At 40.5% G+C, this 19,795-nt stretch overlaps 1 protein-coding gene and 1 long non-coding RNA gene across 3 annotated transcripts in view; one reads left to right on the forward strand and one right to left on the reverse strand.

Annotated features, from left to right (window-relative positions):
• LOC106519135 (uncharacterized) overlaps positions 1 to 11,045 on the forward strand; it is a 48,293-nt gene extending 37,248 nt beyond the window's left edge. Inside the window, exons 2-3 of the long non-coding RNA XR_001310406.1 lie at positions 10,630 to 10,712; positions 10,782 to 11,045. This is a non-coding gene — a long non-coding RNA (uncharacterized LOC106519135). The remainder of the gene's footprint in view (positions 1 to 10,629; positions 10,713 to 10,781) is intronic.
• Positions 1 to 19,795, reverse strand: part of zranb3 (zinc finger, RAN-binding domain containing 3) — a 148,691-nt gene that overhangs the window by 77,167 nt on the left and 51,729 nt on the right. The window contains exons 10-11 of one of the 2 annotated variants that reach the window (XM_014010674.1): positions 18,655 to 19,078; positions 6,525 to 6,788 (exon numbers count right to left, since the gene is read on the reverse strand). In XM_014010674.1, the coding sequence (XP_013866128.1) occupies positions 6,525 to 6,788; positions 18,655 to 19,078 (688 nt within the window). The remainder of the gene's footprint in view (positions 1 to 6,524; positions 6,789 to 18,654; positions 19,079 to 19,795) is intronic. The other variant, XM_014010675.1, reaches the window with a different exon arrangement.

The following is a 19,795-nucleotide window of genomic DNA, read 5'->3' on the forward strand; positions in this document are numbered from 1 at the left end:
AATATGTGTACACACACGATACACATGGATTTTATTTCAGAAAGCCGACAGCGAGACAGTTTCAAAATAGATACCAAAAGACTTTATATCGTTTTCAGCTATGTTTGGAGTTCGTCTTTCACAGAATTAATTATTTTTTGCTGTGACTTCCACACTATCACTGAATTAATCGCGCGATTTGCTTCCTGCACGTCTGTGGGACCGGAGCGGAGCGGAGGTAGTGTAAACTGGACTTGAAACGCACAGCTGCGACCTGCGCAGCAGAGCAGAGCGGAGACAGAACGCAAGTAATGTAAATTAGGGGTAAGGGTTAAGAACCACCTTCATAAAAGTATAAAAGTAGTATTGGTTCAAAGCATGAGGGTGTTTTTCTGATTACAAGTATTTGATGTCGTATCGGGACACCACTATTTTATGCACTTTTTTGTATTTTAGCTGACATTTTGTTAAAGAAATAGAGCAATAAATTGTGCTTTTCTTTAGTAATCTTTTTTCTTTTACTGCCTTAATATCTACAACAATACTGTATAAACAGAAACAGCAGCACAATAAATGGCGCTCAGGTGTCACCGAGTTTATTCCCATAGAAACTGACACTTCATGCTTTAATAAAAGATGTCTTTAAATATGTTTAACTTATCTTCTAATAATCATAAATTAAACATTTAATGGTTAATTTCTGCTTCATTAATTCTGTCAGAACCAGTTAAGTCGTGCATGTTGCACACACCACTGGGGGGCATGTCCGGGATGGCTTCATTCGTTGYCAGACAACTTTTCATTTCTGCAACAATCACAACTATTTTTCAACTTTTATTCAAGCGTCTGCAGTAGTTTCAATAAATTACTGTTTGAATAACATCTGCAATAAAATTTAAAGTTAAAAACGTGTCATTTTGGGATGAGAAGCCACTCGAGAATCATTTCTTCTTCTTGACCTGTGCTGTGTAGTCCACATCTTTCACTTTTGTGTTTGCAAGCCTCAAAAGTTAAATTTGTTTCTTTAAATCTGGCACACTCTGTTCTGACTTCAGCTGCAGTGGGCCACTCGATGCCTGCAAATACTGACAGGAGCAGCTGAAAACCTGGATTAAAAATGTTTTCTTTTTATATTTTAGGACACGGTGTCTCGCAACATCCAGACTATCCTTCTGTCCTGCTACATCGGCAAAGAAACCTAGCAGTGTCTGCAGCCACCCCCAATATGTGTTGTAAGCATTTTTTATCCCCCCCCCCCCCCCCCCTCTGTTTGCAGTGGCGGAATGCGCCAGCTGCATTAAGTGGGCCATTTATACGATGGGGGCAATTCATCTTACAAAACCGTCTTATTAGACTGTCACTTACAGAGTATGAACGGTGCCTTCAAAACACCCCGAGGGATTTCTCTGTTATTTTACTGCGAGCGAGGGAGAGAAAACAACGCCTAATTGGACTGAGTCGTCTCATCTTCGGCGGTGGCGGGGAAACAAAAGAGGACGAAAATTTCGAGTTTTTGAGGACGGCTCGAGCTAAAACAAACAGAGCGACAGACAGGAAGGAGAGAAGAGGACGGAGGGTCTGGAGGAAGAGGAGGAGGAGGAGTGATTGCCTGTCTGTGCTGTGCGGAAAGTAATCTCAGAGCAATCAAGAGGCGGGGGCGGCCGGCAGCTCTGAGCTTCTGAAAAACCAACGGGCAGGTAGAGAAAAATCATTAGGCGCCACTCCTGACCCCACAGGTCACTTTTATTGGACAACCACTGGGTTTCATATTAGACCCCTGCTGGCAGAGGCAGACAGACAGGCATGAAACTAATAAACTAACATGATGAGCATGTAGATTTGAAAAAAAAATTTTTTTCATACATTTTGGATGCAATTTTAAAAAGCTCTCTTAAAGACTCTGAGATCAGAGCTCTGTGAACACTGTCACGAGAAGCCCCTCTAATTTTTTCATTGTAAACCCACCTTCACCACTCTCAATCGAAAACTTTTGCACACACATTAGTCGTCGCTAAGAAAAAGAGCTGGACTAAAGGTCGCTTTGAGGTGGCAGGAGGGGGGGTTGGGTATCATGCAGCGCCTCTTTAGTGCTGCCGTTTCTGATCGACAGCGAAGCTTTTATCTCTCCCCAAGAGTGACTCTGAATTAAAGCAGCTTTCACTCACCTTTAGGTTTTTGTGCTCGTGAGTGTGTGTGTGTGTGTGTGTGTTTTTGTGTGTGCATTTGTGTATGTGTTGGGAGCAGGGTAAGAGTGCAGACAGCACTGCGGGAGGAGAAGTGGTGGGATTCAATGGTGGATCTTTAAGGTGGTCTTGGGGGGTGCAAAGGTTGCTACAGAAATGGAAAAATAACCACTCAACAATCTGGGCACTGATAGATGTCGAAGTCTACTGGGGGAGGTTGAAAACTGATCTCATGATGTTTAACGGTAATGGGCTTGATGAAGCACGTGTTAAAAGCTTAAAGAAATGAAGATCTTTCAAACAAGGATTATAAACATTATCTTACCTGTTGTAGACAGCTCTTTGAATTACCTAATGAATGATTATCACCCGACTTGGTTTGTTGTATGGCAAGCCATTTCACTATATAGTCATATCACACTTTTTTAATCTGATTACAACTTTCAAAATTATTAATAGTCTCTCTTCTAGTCACAATATGATGTTTGCAATGACATTATGACTAGTTATTGTACACACAAAAGCTTTGAAAAGCCTCAAGAAGAAGTGGAACAGGTGGAAGAACCGAGCCTGACCAGACTGTCCTCTGCAGTCGAGCCTACCTGAATCTGAATCTCTGTTTGCGAAGCCATATGTTAAAAAATAATACATCAGTTTAAATACTATACAGCCAGACTGGATATTAGAGTTGGATTCTGATGATCAGTTTGTTTCAAAGAACCATTTTGAATGTATGCAAAAAGCGACGTACAATATATCCTCCGACTTGTCAAGCGTGCATCCTCACCTCTGTCCTGAGTGCATGTTCACCACATACAACAAGTGCTGAACCCCTCCCCTTATCCTGTTCTTCTTTGTTTTATAGGAAATGTAAAGTCTGTTTCTATATCTGAGGAACAAATAATCMGGAGTTAAAATAGCTCCAGCTGTTTGTTTTTAAGATTCGTTCAAATTATTCGTGAACATTTGTCTTCCAAGTATTCATAATGTAGAGCTTTTGAGAAACTTGTGTAGGGGTCACCTCGAGTGAAGAAACAAGATTTACTGCCTCGAAGCAGGCCTCGGACAGGCCTGACGAGAGGACAGGAACTCTGTCACAAACTGAACTCTATTTTAGGCTATGACAGGTCATTTTAACCTAGAAGAGAATTCCTCAGTTCTCTTAATCAGTTAATGGACAGAACAATCTCTTCTGTTCGTGATTCATTTGTGTTTAACTAAGAATGTTTATGCATTTGTTAAATCATGATAATGACTGTCACAAGAAAAGTGGAACCACTTCTACTCTTTTATCGTGCCTAAAAGATTAATAATGGTATAAAAAATCAGAATCTCATTACAATGTTTTCATTGTGTTTTTATATAAATCACTGTTTTTATTTACTGTGAACACAGTAATATAATTGTGGATTTTTCCTGAGAAAATCTTTCATTTATCTGGACTAACAGAACGGTTCAGAACTGATTATAAGACAGAAATGTTAATTAATCATCATAAATGTTTTGCAGTGATTTCTCTTAGAGTCTATTAGAAGAAAGCTAAAGAAGTTATCATGATGTTGTTGAACAACCACAGAATTTAACCTTGACTGGTGCCTGGCTGGCAAGTCTTCATCTTTCTTTCTTTCTCTGACTCATCTCTACGCCTGAGGGCGGAACCAAAGATCGTCCATTTCTATTACTAACACGGACGTCTTTGAGACACACTCTTCTTCCTGATTTCCAACCTGGGAAGACAGCTGAGTTTCTCTCCGGAGAAGCCAGTTTGGCTTTTAGGTCTTAGCCCATGAGCTAACTAAGGGGGACCTAACAGCTGGGACTCAGCACGCCAGCCAGTCCCACCCCGAGGCTTCAAGTCTCTAAGTGTGTTTTAACTCCCGAGGGGAGATTTTATTTTGAAAGAAGGAACCGGATGTACAGCTTGAATCTTTCTGGCTTGGACTGAAACAGATGAGAAGTTACCTGGAAAACACCTTCTCTCCAAGGAACAGTGAGAGAGCCGATAAAAAAAAGTTCCCTGACTGATCGGAGGTGAGACAGTTCATACCCAGGGGTGACTCAAGAAGCCATCACCAAGTAAAACTGACATGTTCCGGGTGACGTGTCATGTGGAAATCTAAGTGACCAGAAGGGACGTGCTGATCCAGTTGACCACACTTTTGATAAAGTAACATTAGTAGTACCCTACTAACCTTACTTTCCTCCTTTTCTTTGTTCTTTATTTGCCAAAACTTAAGCTGAAAGTGCCAGTAAAATTGTTTGGTTGTTAACATCAGAGCTGAYGTTTTACTGTTCTATATAAGTAATCTGAGTTGATGTGAATTGAAATTCGGACGCGGATTTTCATCTCATTTAACTTTGACACCTTTTATAGGAATACCCACAATTAAGTGTACTTATGATCTGTTCAATTTGTGTAAATAAATGATTGCATAGTCTTTTATGAATCAACTTGAACTTGTCTGAACGTTCACTTATTGTATCACTTTTCACTTCGCACAGTCAAGATATTAAAAGTAATGAGAAATATCTTGGTAAAACTTTCCTCATAACCTTGTGTATGAGAGATGTAGGAGAAGCTTAATTCACCTTAAGCCCCCTCCTACACTTGTATGAGTCCAGCTCCTAATGGGAGTTCCTTTCTCCACCTCTATGTAAAAAAAAGTTTTTGTTTCTGTTAATTTTTCTTCTTTAAGCTATAGTTTCAAGTGAAACCTTTACTGTAATTCCCTTATTACTGGCCGTTGCTGTTTTGGTGAAGACTTAACCAGACCATGTACCAGTCAGTCTACATTCCTAACCTCACTAACGGTCAGAAACTCTGGGTGGTGACCAAAGGAACAAGATCACAGACACAGGAAGTCAAAATGTGTTTTCTCTCCTTTAGCGACAGGGTGAGAAGTTCAGTTCTCCAGAAGAGACTCCCCATCCAGAGGAACCAGCTGAGGTGGTTCATCTGGTAAGGACGGTCCTTGGATGTCTCCCTAGGGAGACGTTCAACATGTCCAACTGGGAAGAGACCACAGGGAAGATCCAGGACATACTGGAGAGAGTGTGGCTACGTTTACACCCATATCAGATTTCTTCCTGACAGTCTGAACGTGACAAATCCAACCCAGTCCTTTAAATTTAGAAACGGTACGAAATTGGATTCATATCTGATGTTTTTCAATGTGACTGCGGTCTGAATGATTACGTCTCATTTCATCTGACTTTTATAACAGTCAGGTGGAGGTCAGCAGATTGATACAAGTATTTAGAGTATTTATACCAATCCCATGAAGYTTAAATCTTGTAAGTTCACATGTCTTCTGCTACAGAACAGAAGTCCAGTTGATGGATAATATCCAGACTTTGTCATGCTATCCAAGACTGTGTAGGAAATATGTTGTATTATGCATGATGTCTGTTATTATAACACTAAAGCTGGAAGTGCTAAAGCTAGCTGCTGCTGCCACTTTTTGCACTTGCAAATAAGTCCATGTAAAAAGCTATGTGATTTGAAACTGTTTGCTTGTCAATCTCTTATTTTTTCAAACTGAGTTTCTTTTTAGAGCCATCTACAGCAGGTAGTATATCTACTGTTCATAGCCACTCCACACAACCCCACTGTAAAAGATTAGAGCGTACCCTGAGACGTTCTTGTTTGAAAAACAGCCCTGACCTTCTTTGCGTCCTTCAGGCCCCCACGGCCCCCCAACCAAAATGGGTGCCAGAACAACACCCATGTCCCGGGCTTTTCTTAGACTCTGCAACTCTGGCATTTTTTAAAAAGGTCTTCATATTGCAAATGTTGTAATTAGTTCTATGTAATTAGTGCAATTTATTGCTTTGTGTATCCCTCTGAGACACCAACACAAAGGTCTTAATTTGCGATATTACACGCTGTGTAATTGGGAGTCCCCCCGCCCCTCAGAGATTCCCCAGACATGTCCGGGCGTAACTGGAGTGGACGGAGAAAACAGGTTGGGTTTTTTTTTTATTTTGGAGCAGGTGCGACGAGGGAGCCTGCTTTCCCTCTTTATGTAATTAGCCCTAAGTCAACTTTATTAAAAAAGCAGCTAATCGGGAGCCTGGCCGGCACGTCGGACAGGGACGGAACCTGAAACCTCGCTGTAATTTGGCGCTCCGAGCAGGTCAGCTGAGATTAGCCAGGTTTTACTTAATATCTCCTGCAGCCCGGGCAAGAAATATCTGCGACTACATGCAAAGATGGAAATAATAATAATAATAATACAGAGCCCCATATGGGATGAGATCCATTCCCTTATTGGATGAAGTGATGATATTAAACAGCGTTATACGAGCAGGTGACAGTGTGGCACCAGCCAATTTCCCTGGATATGAAAAGGGAAGGATTACCCTGTGTGTGGTCAGGGGGGAGGCAGCTGCCACGGCCTTCCACCATGTCGCCTCTCTCCTTTGCTGATTGTTTGCCTTTGAGCCACAGCGTGTCTTCTTCCTCTGCTTCTCCTGGCTTCTGTTTGTCTTTTGGCGACTCATCCTCCCTCTCCTCCGCCTCCTTACTGTGTTTGTCTTTGCGTGACCTCAGAGGCCGGCTCCTCTCGCCGAGGACGATGCTCTGGTCCTGCTCGGCGGCTGGGTGTTGAGGCATCCTGGGTGGCCCTGGGCCAGTTCAACAAAAAAGAAAAAACAAGAGAGAGAGGAGAAGAGAAGAGACAGAAGCTGAGAATTACTCGGCTAACTGAGTTGCACAACGTAATCAGACTTTGAAGAGTTTCATTCCCCGGCGAGATATCCATCATCTGAAAAGTGTAACAAAACGACTGCTGACATGAAAGTAAAACTCAATATGGCTCATTAGAGACGTTATTACAGCAGCCATCATACGTCCTGCGTTGACAAGTCCGGAGGATGTGACAGTGTGAAATGAATGAACATCAGCAGGGAGGACAGAGATTAATGCTTACTTTTTGTTTTTACGACAATCCAAGMTTGTTACGAGTACATTTGGCCAATCGTTACATTTATTAAGACACTTTGCCTTAAATTTACACTTTGGATCTTTTAAAGTGGGATTTCTATAAATTAGACATGAACAACTAATATCTTACCTGCTGTAGATGGGCTCTCGCAACAAACTCAGTTTGGAAAAACTGTTTAATCCTGATCCTAATCTAACTACTAGTCATTCTAATCCAYTTTACAGAAAACTAAAAACAGGAATAAACCTTTAAAATCGTGAAATCAACATCTAAAAATTGTAATGAAGAGCCAAAGAATAAAAAAAGGAGTTTTAAGTGAAGATTTAAAAGTAATTAAAGAAGATGCCCATCCGATGTGCAAAGGCAATTAGTAATTGTAAACCCGGTCCACTCTGGGCTTACAGCTGGTTCCTGGTCCAGTCTGGAGCAGCAGACCTGGAGAATGGGCAGGTATGTAAGGGTGTGGCAGCTCAGAAAGGTAAGGAGGAGCAAGACCATTTAAAGATTTTAAAACAAATAAAATCCTTGTAAAATTATTTCTAAAATGGACTGGCAGCCAGTGGAGAGATTTTCACACCGGTGTGATGTGATTACATTCTCTTGTGCCAGTTAAAAAGTCAGGATGTAAGAAAATATAGATACACAGAAGTATTGCAATATTTAATTTCCCAATACTGTATCAATTCTTTAAAGAATTGTATCAATATTTAATAAAGGCTTAAAATGTAAACCTTCATGCCAGCGGTTCATTCTTGTATTGTAATTTAACCTCTGGATGCTAGTTGGCAGCAGTCAGACAAACATTTGGCTCCTTCACTCCTGAGGAGCCCGAGTATAATCTAGTTCAAATGTTAGCATTGTGAGTAAACATTAGCACTAAGTACCGATATCTGAATCTGAGCAGATTAGATCGACACCTGCTGCCTTCAAAGCTGAGGTAGAGTTGCCAGCTGTCCTATATTAGCAGGGATGTCCATATGTTAAGTCAAATTGAAGAGTCCCGTCGTTACAGCAGGCAGGCATTCGTCTAACTCCCTAAGCTGAAGGGGGTCTACAGGGGATGGTACTGAAGTAACCAAATATAACAGCCATATGAAACACTGAGGGCACTGAAATGACTGATGTACTGCTCACCCTGGACAGAAACACAGACTGTAGCAACTTTATTTTACCTGTTTACTGAACTTTAGCACAACAAACAGGCTGTTGTTAGTGTGGTAGTTGACCATGCTTTTATAAATTAGAAATGTAAAAGCTRCCACAAACATATTAGCAAAATGTGAATGTAAGTTATTGTTTCATGAGTTAATATAAAGTTGATTGATCTTACTGATTGACTTCAAGTTAATTGAGAAACGTCCAACCAGATTTCTCTTGTATCAAACGTTTTTCCATAACATGAAGGAATTATTTTTTTTAATATGCTGAATTTCAAAAAAAGAAGGGCATCATTACATTTTAACAATTTATTGTGCCGGCTATTTTAAATACTGACTGAATAAATATATAAAAATTACAGACTTCTCACACATTAATAAACTTGGACATGTTTATAAAACATAAAACAGAAATCTTGTAGGTTACTGAATGGAAAGAAAAGATGAAAAGAATTAAATATGTAAAACAATTAATCCAGATGATGAAGATGTAAAACTCTAGAATTTGGATTTAGAATTTATGATTTTTCAAAATTCTTTACTTTTTGCTGCAGATTGTTCTGACTGTCGGTGTCTAAAACAATAAAACAATTTTGAACACTAAGTGGGTCTAACTGGACTCCAGGTGTTGTCTGTGGCTGGAACCTGCTTACCTCTGTRGCAACATAAACAACCTACTCTGTTCTCCTGAGCTCAGAACTGATGCTTGGTTCTGTTGGACCAAACAGCCTGGTTCTGGAGCAGGCTATAGAGTTTCTACAAACTCTATAGCTCTGTCGCTTACAGAATTAGTAGGCAGATGAGAGATGTCATCATCCTTTGCCACCGAGGATGTTCAACAAGCTATCCACAACAGGTGAGATATTAAGTGGTCATCCTTTTGTCCCACAAAACCCCTCTTCAGAATATCTGAATCCTCCCTTTAAGAAGTTTCCTCACATCGGCTGTGATGCAGAAAACAAAACACCTGCACCAATCTGGATCAATCAGCCAATACCGTTTTCACAGAGAATGAATTATGCTCACGTCCCATTGTTTTGGCTAATTGCTCGCCTGCATCATGTGCAATCAAAGCAAAACTAAATAATTGTGAGCGATTGCTGCATCTGTGAAGGTCTGCAGCCAAAGACGGGGTGGGTTGGGGGTTGGGTGTGTGTGTGGGGGGGGAGCCGTTTTCTCGCAGCTGATAATGGCTGAACGCCAGGGACAGAACCATCAAACCTACAATGCCGTGAAGACAATCAGACTTGTTTTGTTGTTCCACAGAGTTCCTCAGGAGCACCATTTATATTACTTAACTTTTTCCAGCAGAAGTTTATTATCAAGGTAGGATTTACAGACTGTGCTGCTTTAAGAAAAGAGCACAATTATTTATGGCCAACTGCAAATGTCACAGTCTGAGCAGAACTTCTTTTAAAAAAGGCTACCCAAATCTCTCCCCCCCTCCTATCTCTTCTGGTTATATTTAAATCACATCCTTTCACAATATTTGTCAAACTTGAGGTGCGAAATCTAACAAGACAGTAAGTTGTGAGACTTGAGGACGCAGAGGGCTAATTAGTGATCTTGCCTCGGTGTGGCTTGTTTCTTCAAAAGGCCAGCTCTCGTCGGCTTCCTCAAATGTCACGCGAGTCTCCRGGCTCCCGGCCCCGCCGCTGGCCGCCTTCGCTAACAAGCCGACCGGGGCCATGCGGAGAGATGGCTCAATTTGTGCTGAGTTGTCGCCCCCATCGAGGAAGATGTTAACAGCGGAATCCTGCAGAGGCCGTGCCGCGACTTTACCCCTCCCTCCCTCCCTCGTTGTTTTCCCACCCATCAGGACCCCTATTATGTTTGTAGAGGCTTGATAAGGTTGGAGAATTGACTCTCAAATCGAGACGCACAAACACTCAGAACAAACACGCCATTATTAATGAAGAAGTGATGGAATCACTTGCTGCCTTTCATGCCAGAGTTTCAGTAAAAATTAAAGATAATCTCCTGTGACCTTTCAAGATCTGGTAAATCATGTAAGCACTAACTCTCAGCTACTACCACATCAAACTTMAGCTTAAGATCTGTAAATCTGGGTTAAAGGGTAGACATTTTTATTGTCGCTAAGGTCAGATGGTGGCCATCTTGAAATAGTGAATGACATCATATGATTACTTTTTGAGTTTAAATTTTCTGGTGGTTCATGAGATATTTTGCTAAAAGACAATAGTCAATGTCAAAGTTTTAAGCAAAGATGTTCAAAGGATGGGTTGGGGTGTTTGTGTAGGTTCATGCAATGCACCAGTTCCAATACCAGTTGAGGCATTCAGTGTTTTTTCATGTTCTCACCTGTTTGGTTCCTRATTGGCTACCACCTCCATGTGGCTGCAGCTGCTACTAATCTGGCTCATCACTGTTGGCTTCATAAGGAGGACCTGAAGATCAGTTCTTCGCTGATGCATCGTTTACCTTTGGTATGATTCTTAGCCCTTCTGTGAGTTTTTTCTTAGAGTTTTTATAATCCTGTTGTTCTTTGTGCTCAGATGCCTTTTGATCTCTACCTGGATGATCTTCCTCTTGTAATCCTGAAGCCCCTGAAAGAGAGCCACTCACCTGTCCTCGTGCTGCGCTGCCTGTCTGCCTCTAACTGGAAACAACACCACTTACCTCAGAGAACCTCTTCTCACCTGGAAACCTTGGACCTACTCCTCAGTGCWGAGCCTTYACCTCCCTTCTGTAAGAACAAAATTTATTCCCCTGCAAAATCCTCTTCATTTATTTATCTGCTCCATTACTCACCAAGACCCTCTTCCCTTYCAGGACTGAACCCCAAAACCCCATCACCTGTAAATAAAAGCACTTACTTTTTTTATTCTGTCTCTGGGTCTGTTTGTCATTGCATTGCTCAAAACTTTGACTAAAACCTCATAATTGATACCAGTATCATCTATCGACCTAATATTGTGCGTGTGTATTTGTACTCAATCTTATAAAAGTGTACAAATACCATTTTTTAGCAACGTGACATTGACCTGTTAGGTGATAGAGAAGGAGCAAACTGTCTTGTAGAGATAATTTCTTTTTTTTATTATATTTCAGTCTGCTGCTCCTTACCAGATAGTGGTGGTATTGCATCATAAGGTTATCTGCTAACCACCAATAAATACCATCAGAAAAGCAAGACAAGAAAGAAGCCATGCCAAGTTTTTTTGAAGTGAACAATGTAACAAAAGTTAAAGCTGAAAGTAAATTATTTTATTATTTTTTTTACCTTTTATTTAGGTGAGATTGAGATCCAAGATCTCATTTACAAGAGACCTGTTTTGATTATGATCAACGTTGTTCAAGCTGACGATATCGAGGCTGAATATGAGCAGAACACAACATTTTGATAAAATATCAAATGATAACAGCAGCAGGAAATGATTACTGTCTCTCACTGAGAAAAAGAGGATCTTGGGAATATACAGATGAGCATCTCAACAATCTTGCCGCTCACAATCTACTGCTGTCCTGATCCGTCTGAAGACTTAACACAAAAAGTAAGCTCTTCTGAATATTAAACACATCCTCTTTGTGGACGTGTAATGGCATTTATTTGTATTCAAATCAGTATTTAAGTACAGGCAAGTCCTCAAATGCAAATACATGTACATATACTTGTAGACGTTTGAAAAAACCTAATATTGTGCATCTTTGGTTAATAAACTATGGATGTACAGAGACAGAGTTTACCACAATATTTAAAGTTTTAAAAACTAATTTGTTATCACTAAGCACTCTAACTAACAGCTAATAACACACAATATCTTAGCTGAATAACATAAAACTGAGGTATAGCCATTTTGTGTTTTCTAAGGCTACTTAGGGTTGACTCCAAAAGKTATTAAGTTGTAGAAATACATAAAATGATTGYTTTGAGTTTCATTAAAATAYGTCCAGTGTTTAAAGGGATATTTTGCAAAAAGGCACCCTCAGACAGGTAAATACATTATTCCCCTTTTACCTTAGACAGCGGGTGATAAATAGATGGGCCTCGTATGCTGTGTACTCTCAAAGTGTTGGGAACCAACTCAACTTTGTTGTTAAATGCTGAAAGTATATAAAAAAACAGAACAGAGACAGAGTGCAAGCTGAGTGTTGTAAAGAGCCAGGAGATAACCAAATTGCCTTCTTCCTCCATCCATCTCTCACAGCAGGTGCTGAGGGACAAATTGCCGATGAAAGAGCTGAAGGGCTGAACCCTGCCCACGCGCCTGGCCTTGAGAGCTGCACAAACAGGAACTCGACCGACCAAACAGGGGAAAAAATGGTTCTGCTGAAGTCGTCCGGTTAAATTAAGGACGGGAAATGGCTCGAGCCGAGCCGACTGAGATGCCGTACCCCGTCACACGGAGGTGGTGAAGTAATAATCCATGACAGTTTGATTAAAAATCAGGTCTGGATTACCAACGACACAAACCCTACAGGGATTCGGTTTGCACAACTGGACTATATGATGTTATTGTTTAACACCTGACCAGCTATGTTATATAAGATATGAATTTCAACGACATGTGAGGAGATAGACAGAAGTCAAATACAATTCTTTACACTTAAATCTGTTGTTCTTGGCCTCATAACTGTGTTTCTCAACAAAATGAACGTCAAAGCCCCCATGGGAAGGGTTTGTGTTGTTTTGACCTGTTGTGTACGTCCAAGTTTTTGAAACTTGTTGCATGTTGTATTCATAAATAGCTTAGATATGATGAAACATTACACTTTGGTACAAAGAACGACTCTCTTTGTGCTATTYCTGCTCCATGTTGGTATTTCTTCAGTAAGTGATATAAAAGGCCATCAAACACTCTTAAGGTTACAATTGGGCAACAATCACACCTTGGTTCTTTGCTCAAAGACACAAAGACTTTGCAACATCAGGAGTAGATACGCCCTCAGATATCTGCAATTCTTTTTACATAAACAGACTCAACATACCAGTATATAGTGACAAATTTATAATATTTTATACACCCTAAACTTTGAAGTCCTTGGATATGCTGGCAGATATAATATTACTGCTTGAAACGCCCAAGACTAGGGGTCTGCAACTTGCAGTTCTGGGGCCATGTGCACCTCTTTGGTTCCTCTGCAGCAGCTCTTTGAAGCTTTGACTGAAGCTAAAATGAGTTAGCAGCTTTTTCTGTCAGTTTGTTTGGAAATATGTGATCTACAGATCTATATATAGATAATTATAAGAATTAGAAAAAGTATACCTGCAAAGTTCAGTTGTAGTTTTTATTAAATTTGTTATAAACTACATACTGTATTTTTCTTCTTTATACGAATAAGGACTTGTCTTTTGTCCTAAAGTGCAAAAATAATAATAAATGTTAAGATTCGCTATATATTTTTAGTTTATACAGGATGTATAAAAAAATGCCATAAAATTAACATAGATAATGATTTTGAAAATGTGGGCATAACCTTTGGTAGAGGGGATCATTCTACTTCGAATGATGAATTATCTCTTATTTGTTGTTGGCCTGTCGAGGAAACAGGTCCAGGAGAGAGACTCGGCCCTCCCTCTCTCTCTCCAACTTCTTCTGAGACCCAAGGCACAAAGTSCATATAGAGAGTTCTGGGTCTGCCATGGGGTCAGTAGGACATGCCCAAAAAAGGCGTCCTAATCAGATGAACCACCTCAACTGACTCCTTTAGATGCAGAGAGCAGCAGCTCTACGCTGAGCTCCTCACCCTCTCTCTACGGCTGAGCCTGGCCACCCTRCRAAGGAAGATCATTTTGGCTGCTTGCATGCAGGATTTGGTGCTTTTGGTGATGATCCAAACCTCATGACCACAGGTAAGGGCTGGAACCTAGACAGACCAGTAAATCCAGATTTTTGTCTTTCAACTCAACTTTCTTCRACACGACCAACCATCACTCAGAAACAAGACCAGAAACCTGAGCCAAAGACTTCCACAAAACCGAAWGGGGTATTCCATCCATTTTCATTTGCTAACTATGACCTCAGGTTTAGAGGAATGCTGAAGGTCTTGGCCTGAAGACGCCAACAGAACATCATCGGCATAAAGCAGAGACCAAACCCTCTATTCTTCACAACAGCACCTTGAGACCCTGTCCATGAAGACTCCTAACAAAGATCAGAGACAATGGACAGGCCTGACAGAGTCCATCCTTCTGCAAAATCATTATTAGATTAAATAAATTAGGTAAGTATTTTTTTATTTTTGTTTCATCAATGTAAAGCTGWGGATAACAGACAATAACTATCCTCTTCATTAGTGAATCTCCTTCTGTRCTGGAATGAAAATGATTTTAGAAGTTTTAGTGGAGTACAACAATGAGAAATGTTTACTTTAAACATCAATTCTTGATATCCTTGTATCAGATGACAGGATTCTGTGATTCACTGTCCTTGTCCTTTCTGTGTAGTTATTCTAAAAATATTGTTGTTCTTGAAGGAACAGCATTTCTCATGTCACACCACAGCCTTCCACCTGATTATTTTCTTACGTTTCCGCGAGCTGAGGGTTTCACTGGCAAGCTGTGAGATATCTCCATAAATACAGTTGTTATTTTTCAGCACAGTCTGTCATTTACAAATTTAGCAGGTTGTTAAATTCCCTGTCTAGCAAGCTGACACAGCCTGCTGCTGTGAATGCAGAGTGGCGCTTGTGACAAAGACGGGTGTGAATGCTGAATAGTTATCAAGCATCTGCTGCAGCTGAGCATGAAAAAAAGGTGGGGGTGTGGGGGCTGAGTTTTGTGTGCTCAAACGCTGAKGTTGTTTGTACGGTGCTTGTTTTAAGTGCGTCAGCTCCAATTCCRATGGACAGAGCTGTAAACAGACCTGCAGCTCAGCCATTATTTGCTGTATATATAGTTAATAAAGGTTTGGCTGCAAAATAAAGACTTCAGAGTCAGGTGAAAAAACTGGGTGTATGATGGACAACCCACTAATAATACTTTAATTTGTTCTGAATTAGAAAAATACGCAATTGCGATATTATTGACTAATATAAAATAAAACATTTTCACAGTATTTGCTGTCCTAATGAAAAGCACCTTTCAAACATCATTAGATCACCAGACAAACATATAGCATCTGCAGGTAAACAAATCAAGTTAGATAAGCCCTGATGTTTTTGCCATTTTCTTTCTTTTTTGTTTTTCTTTTGGCTGCTCCCTTCTGCAGGGAGTTGCCACAGCAAAAAGATTTGACAATTATTTTAYGCAGGACACCCTTCCTGACGCAACCCAGGCTCAAACCTGCGGCCTCAGGATTACGAGACTGCAGCACAGACTACTGAGCAACTGCGGCCCAACAAGACATRTACTTTATATTATATATGAGTATGATAAACATAGAAAAACATACTGTAAGTGATGAAATTTAAAAATGACATTTGAGATRAAAGACTTGAAAYGATAGAGATGTGATGATASAGAAGSCATGAAGAACATTGAATGAATCAGATCAGCTGATAGAAATTAGATGGTTGTGATAAGACCATATGTGCTAAGATGAAATGTTAGAGATGAGGTGATGGASATGCGATAACAGGTAAGATGACAGTGAAATAGGAAATGAGATAAAGATAAAAAGATTAAAATATGACWGAGATAAGATGGTAGAGATGAGAAGACAGAGAGAAGATAGTAGAGAACATGCAATTTCAGAGATGAGACGATGGTGAAAAAGATGAAATGACAGACATGAGATTACAGAGATAACAAAATTATACAGATAAAATAAAATCACAGAGAAGAGGTAAGAGAGAAGGTTATAGAGATATAAAATGATTGAAATGAGATGAGATGAGATGAGATGAGATGAGATGAGATGAGATGAGATGAGATGAGATGAGATGAGATGAGATGAGATGAGATGAGAGGACTGGTGCAATGACAGAAAAGATGTTAAAGATAAAACATGCAACACATTCATGCAAAAATGTGTTCTCTTGTGAAAAAAATTTTGGACTTAATGACATTCCAACAGCTGCCTTTATACAAAATACAGATAAACAGACAGTTAAAGCAAAAATACAAACAATACTATTCTACAGGTCAGTTCTGTTTAACTGCTGTTCCATAATTTTAAGGAAATAATGTTTTTTTAACTTAAAAGCTGCTGCTTGTCATCAGTGAGTAAATAATGAAATTTACTTTACAAACTGAACAGTGAAGAACCTATGATTTCTCAGTCATTGGTCAAATTTATAGAAAGATGGTACAACATGGATTACTTCAAACTGCAGTAAACTTACAGGAGACATATGCCTTTAAATCCTTCTTTTTTACATTTAAATCGTTCAGTTGGGGTCTATATAAAGTGGAACTGCAATACGACCAAACTGTAGTTGGCAAGTCCAGACTTTACTTGGCAGTTCTGCTGCAAATTTTGAAACGTTATGCTGTGTTCACACCGAACGCAATATGAGCGTCAAAAACACATCCAACATCTCAAGTTGGACACTTGTGCACTTTGAGTTCAAACGCTCATCAAAATTGCTCTTGACAAGCATTGAGAGCCTCCTCTGCTGGTCTCTGTTTAATGGCGGATGAAATAAAGAAAGTGGCTTTGCTTTATTTACTGAGAGCAAGAGAACGTCGCACTCACCAGATGATTAATTCATTAGATAATTAATTCACCAGATAATTCAGAGACATTCTGAGTTTGGTGCGTTTCACCGCTCCAGGAGCTGCGAGCTGATGAGGCTCAATTTCAGAAATATTTTTGTCCCGAGCTCAGTTTGATGAGCTGCTGACCCACATCAGTGCTGACATCTCCTGCCAGGACACCGACTACAGGCACTGGATTTCAGCTGAAGAGCTCCTGTCCATCTGTCTCAGGTTAGTGAGCATCATTCAGGAAACTGTTCCGTCAGAAAATGTGTCACTAAGTCACACAGTGGAGTCTCTGATTGGATGACCCTTGGCATCGAGCTGCAAAAGCTCAGATTTTTCAACTCCAGAAATGCTCTACACATGCCACAGCACTTCCCGACKCCCCTTCACACACGCCCACTATAGACTTTGCATGAAAATCTGATGCTCCTGATACCCCAGATGCTCAAAACGCGTTTGGTGTGAACGCAGCATAATAGTTCAGAAAACGTCATAGAAAACAGAGAAAACTGAACAGTTTAAAAAAATATGACTTAAACAGAATATAAAGATATCTTTGCAGCATTGAGAGACACTAAGTTAAACTTTTCTGCACTCCTGGAGACTCCAAGTACACAACAAAATGTACTTAATGCCTAAAAAGGTGGATTTTGTATATGTCCCCTTTAAGCAGGGAGTTTGATGCTGCATAGTGTTTTTTTTTTCTTTATTGTCAATTATTTAAACAATAATTGTAAAAAATGTCAGTCAAATATACCAGTGAGTACAGAAGAGCTGCAATAAAAGCATAAATGTGTATTTTGGTTAAGTTTATAAAAATGTCAGTTATCTCATTTTAAGCATCTACAGGACAGTAGTGTCTAACATTGTGATGCCATTCAAAAACTAAATTTTGCTCAAGTAATCCCCTTTTYATTTATTAAATCTTGCGGTTGCGAGGAAATGCAGTGAGCTGAGAACGACTTAAGAAGACATGAACTGGTCTAATCTGGGATTGGATTATTGTACCTCTTTCTGATTATGTCTCACGTCTAAACCTGGGAAACGTTTTCGACAGAAACAATGAGTCAGAAAAATAAAGAACATATATTAGTAATTTCAGCTTCAGGGGTGATATGTAAGAKCTGTTTTTATATAGAAACATAGATGTCATTTCCAGCGTTTATCTACCTGCATTAATAAAAGTCTCCCAGATTAGTTCTGAACCTTATCTGAGTCTTGAGTTTATTTTTGCCCCTGAAGTCATCACCCAGTCGATCTGATGCATCTCAGACATTTAAAGAGCATGGACCTGCAGTCTGTCAGGTCCTAACGACTTCCCTCCCCTACTCTTTGGTGAGATACAATCATAGGCTGTCAGAGATATCACCTAGAGCCAGCTCAACTTTTCCCAACTTTGTGCGAGACGTTTGCAGCAATAGCAGGCGCCTGCCTGCTCTCTCTCTCAGCTTGACAGGTGAGAATTATACTGTGTCCTTGTCATCTGCAGAGAGAGACACACACAGACAATATTCTCCAAGCAGAGCTATTTTAGACCCCGGAAAGCCATCTTTCGATATCTCGCATCTCCATCTGGTGAAATCTGTAATGCTGTTCAGAAGTATTATGTCAACAGACCGCTACGACTGATATTGACAGAAAGGAAAATAAAGCACTGAATGGATTTTAGCTTCAGGGGTTTCGTTTCGAGCAGGAGGCGGTGGCAGTGTTCTTCTTTGTGTCGAATGAACTCTTGCCTTATTTCTTGTTTGTGAATTTTAAAAAAGTGCCATTTCGCTTACCTGATCTGACCACAGAAGAACAGCGAGGGCACTCGCACATCTCGCAGAAAGGCAGCAGGCTGCTGTTTGTGTAGGTGCAGGCCTCGCAGTTCCACGTCGCCTCAGGACCAGGTTCTGAGCACTTCTGGGAGGTCACAAAGGAGACCAGGGAGGCGGGGCTGCTGGAACCCGTCCCTGCAGCCGTCAACCTCCGCTTCCCACCCAGTCCAGACCTGGAGCTCCGGCTGGACTTGGGCGTCTGTAGCCTTTTTGGCTGCGGTGAGAAGTCCTGCTCGGGCGTTATGGGTTCGGACTTCTCTCCTCTGCCAGCTGGTTCAACAGAGGAGAGAGATGTTTCCTCATCTTCTGTCCTCGTTCTCTTCTTCGCCTTGCTGGTGCTCGGGGAGAAGAAGGAGCGGATGTCGTGCTGCTTCTCTTTCTCAAACTGAGAAAAACAAACCAAGCTTCAGTTAGTTTTATTGCTATTATTATTTTTTTAATATTAACATCATCATCATCATCATCATCATCATCATTATCCTTTATTTAACCAGGCGAATGCCATTGAGATCACAGATCTAACTTGCATGTTTTTGTCTGGAGGAGAAAACCGGAGGACGTAGAAAACCTATGCAAGAATGAAGTTTATATAATGAACGACCCCGGGTCCGAACCAGGGATTGAATCCAGGCATCAGTGCTAACTGAGCCARTGGCAGAACTAGGGCTGGGTACTGAATTCGATACTTTTATAAGTACCGACCGAAATGTGTCGTACTAGCGAGTACCTATTCATGTAACATAAAACGGTACCATGTTTCGGTACCTAAACGCATCATTTTGACCGTACTGGCCTAAGAGTGGGAGATTTTCCATGCTTGTCCTGAATGCAGCATTGCGCAAGAGCGTAATGACATCAGCAGCCGCTGGTTCAGTAAACTGAGCTCTGTCTGAATGTAGCTTGAAAGCTCCTGGAGCAAAACTCACCAAACAGACAGCCTCTGAATTACAGCGGGTAAAATAAGTATTGAACACGTCAACATTTTTCTCAGTAAATATATTACTAGAGGTGCTAATGACATGAAATTTTCAACAGTGTTGGTAACAACCCAAGTGATCCATACATACAAAGAAATCAAACCATAAATGTCCAGAAATGAAGT

This window comes from Austrofundulus limnaeus, unplaced genomic scaffold (assembly GCF_001266775.1).
Source record: "Austrofundulus limnaeus strain Quisiro unplaced genomic scaffold, Austrofundulus_limnaeus-1.0 Scaffold72, whole genome shotgun sequence".
NCBI lineage: Eukaryota > Metazoa > Chordata > Actinopteri > Cyprinodontiformes > Rivulidae > Austrofundulus > Austrofundulus limnaeus.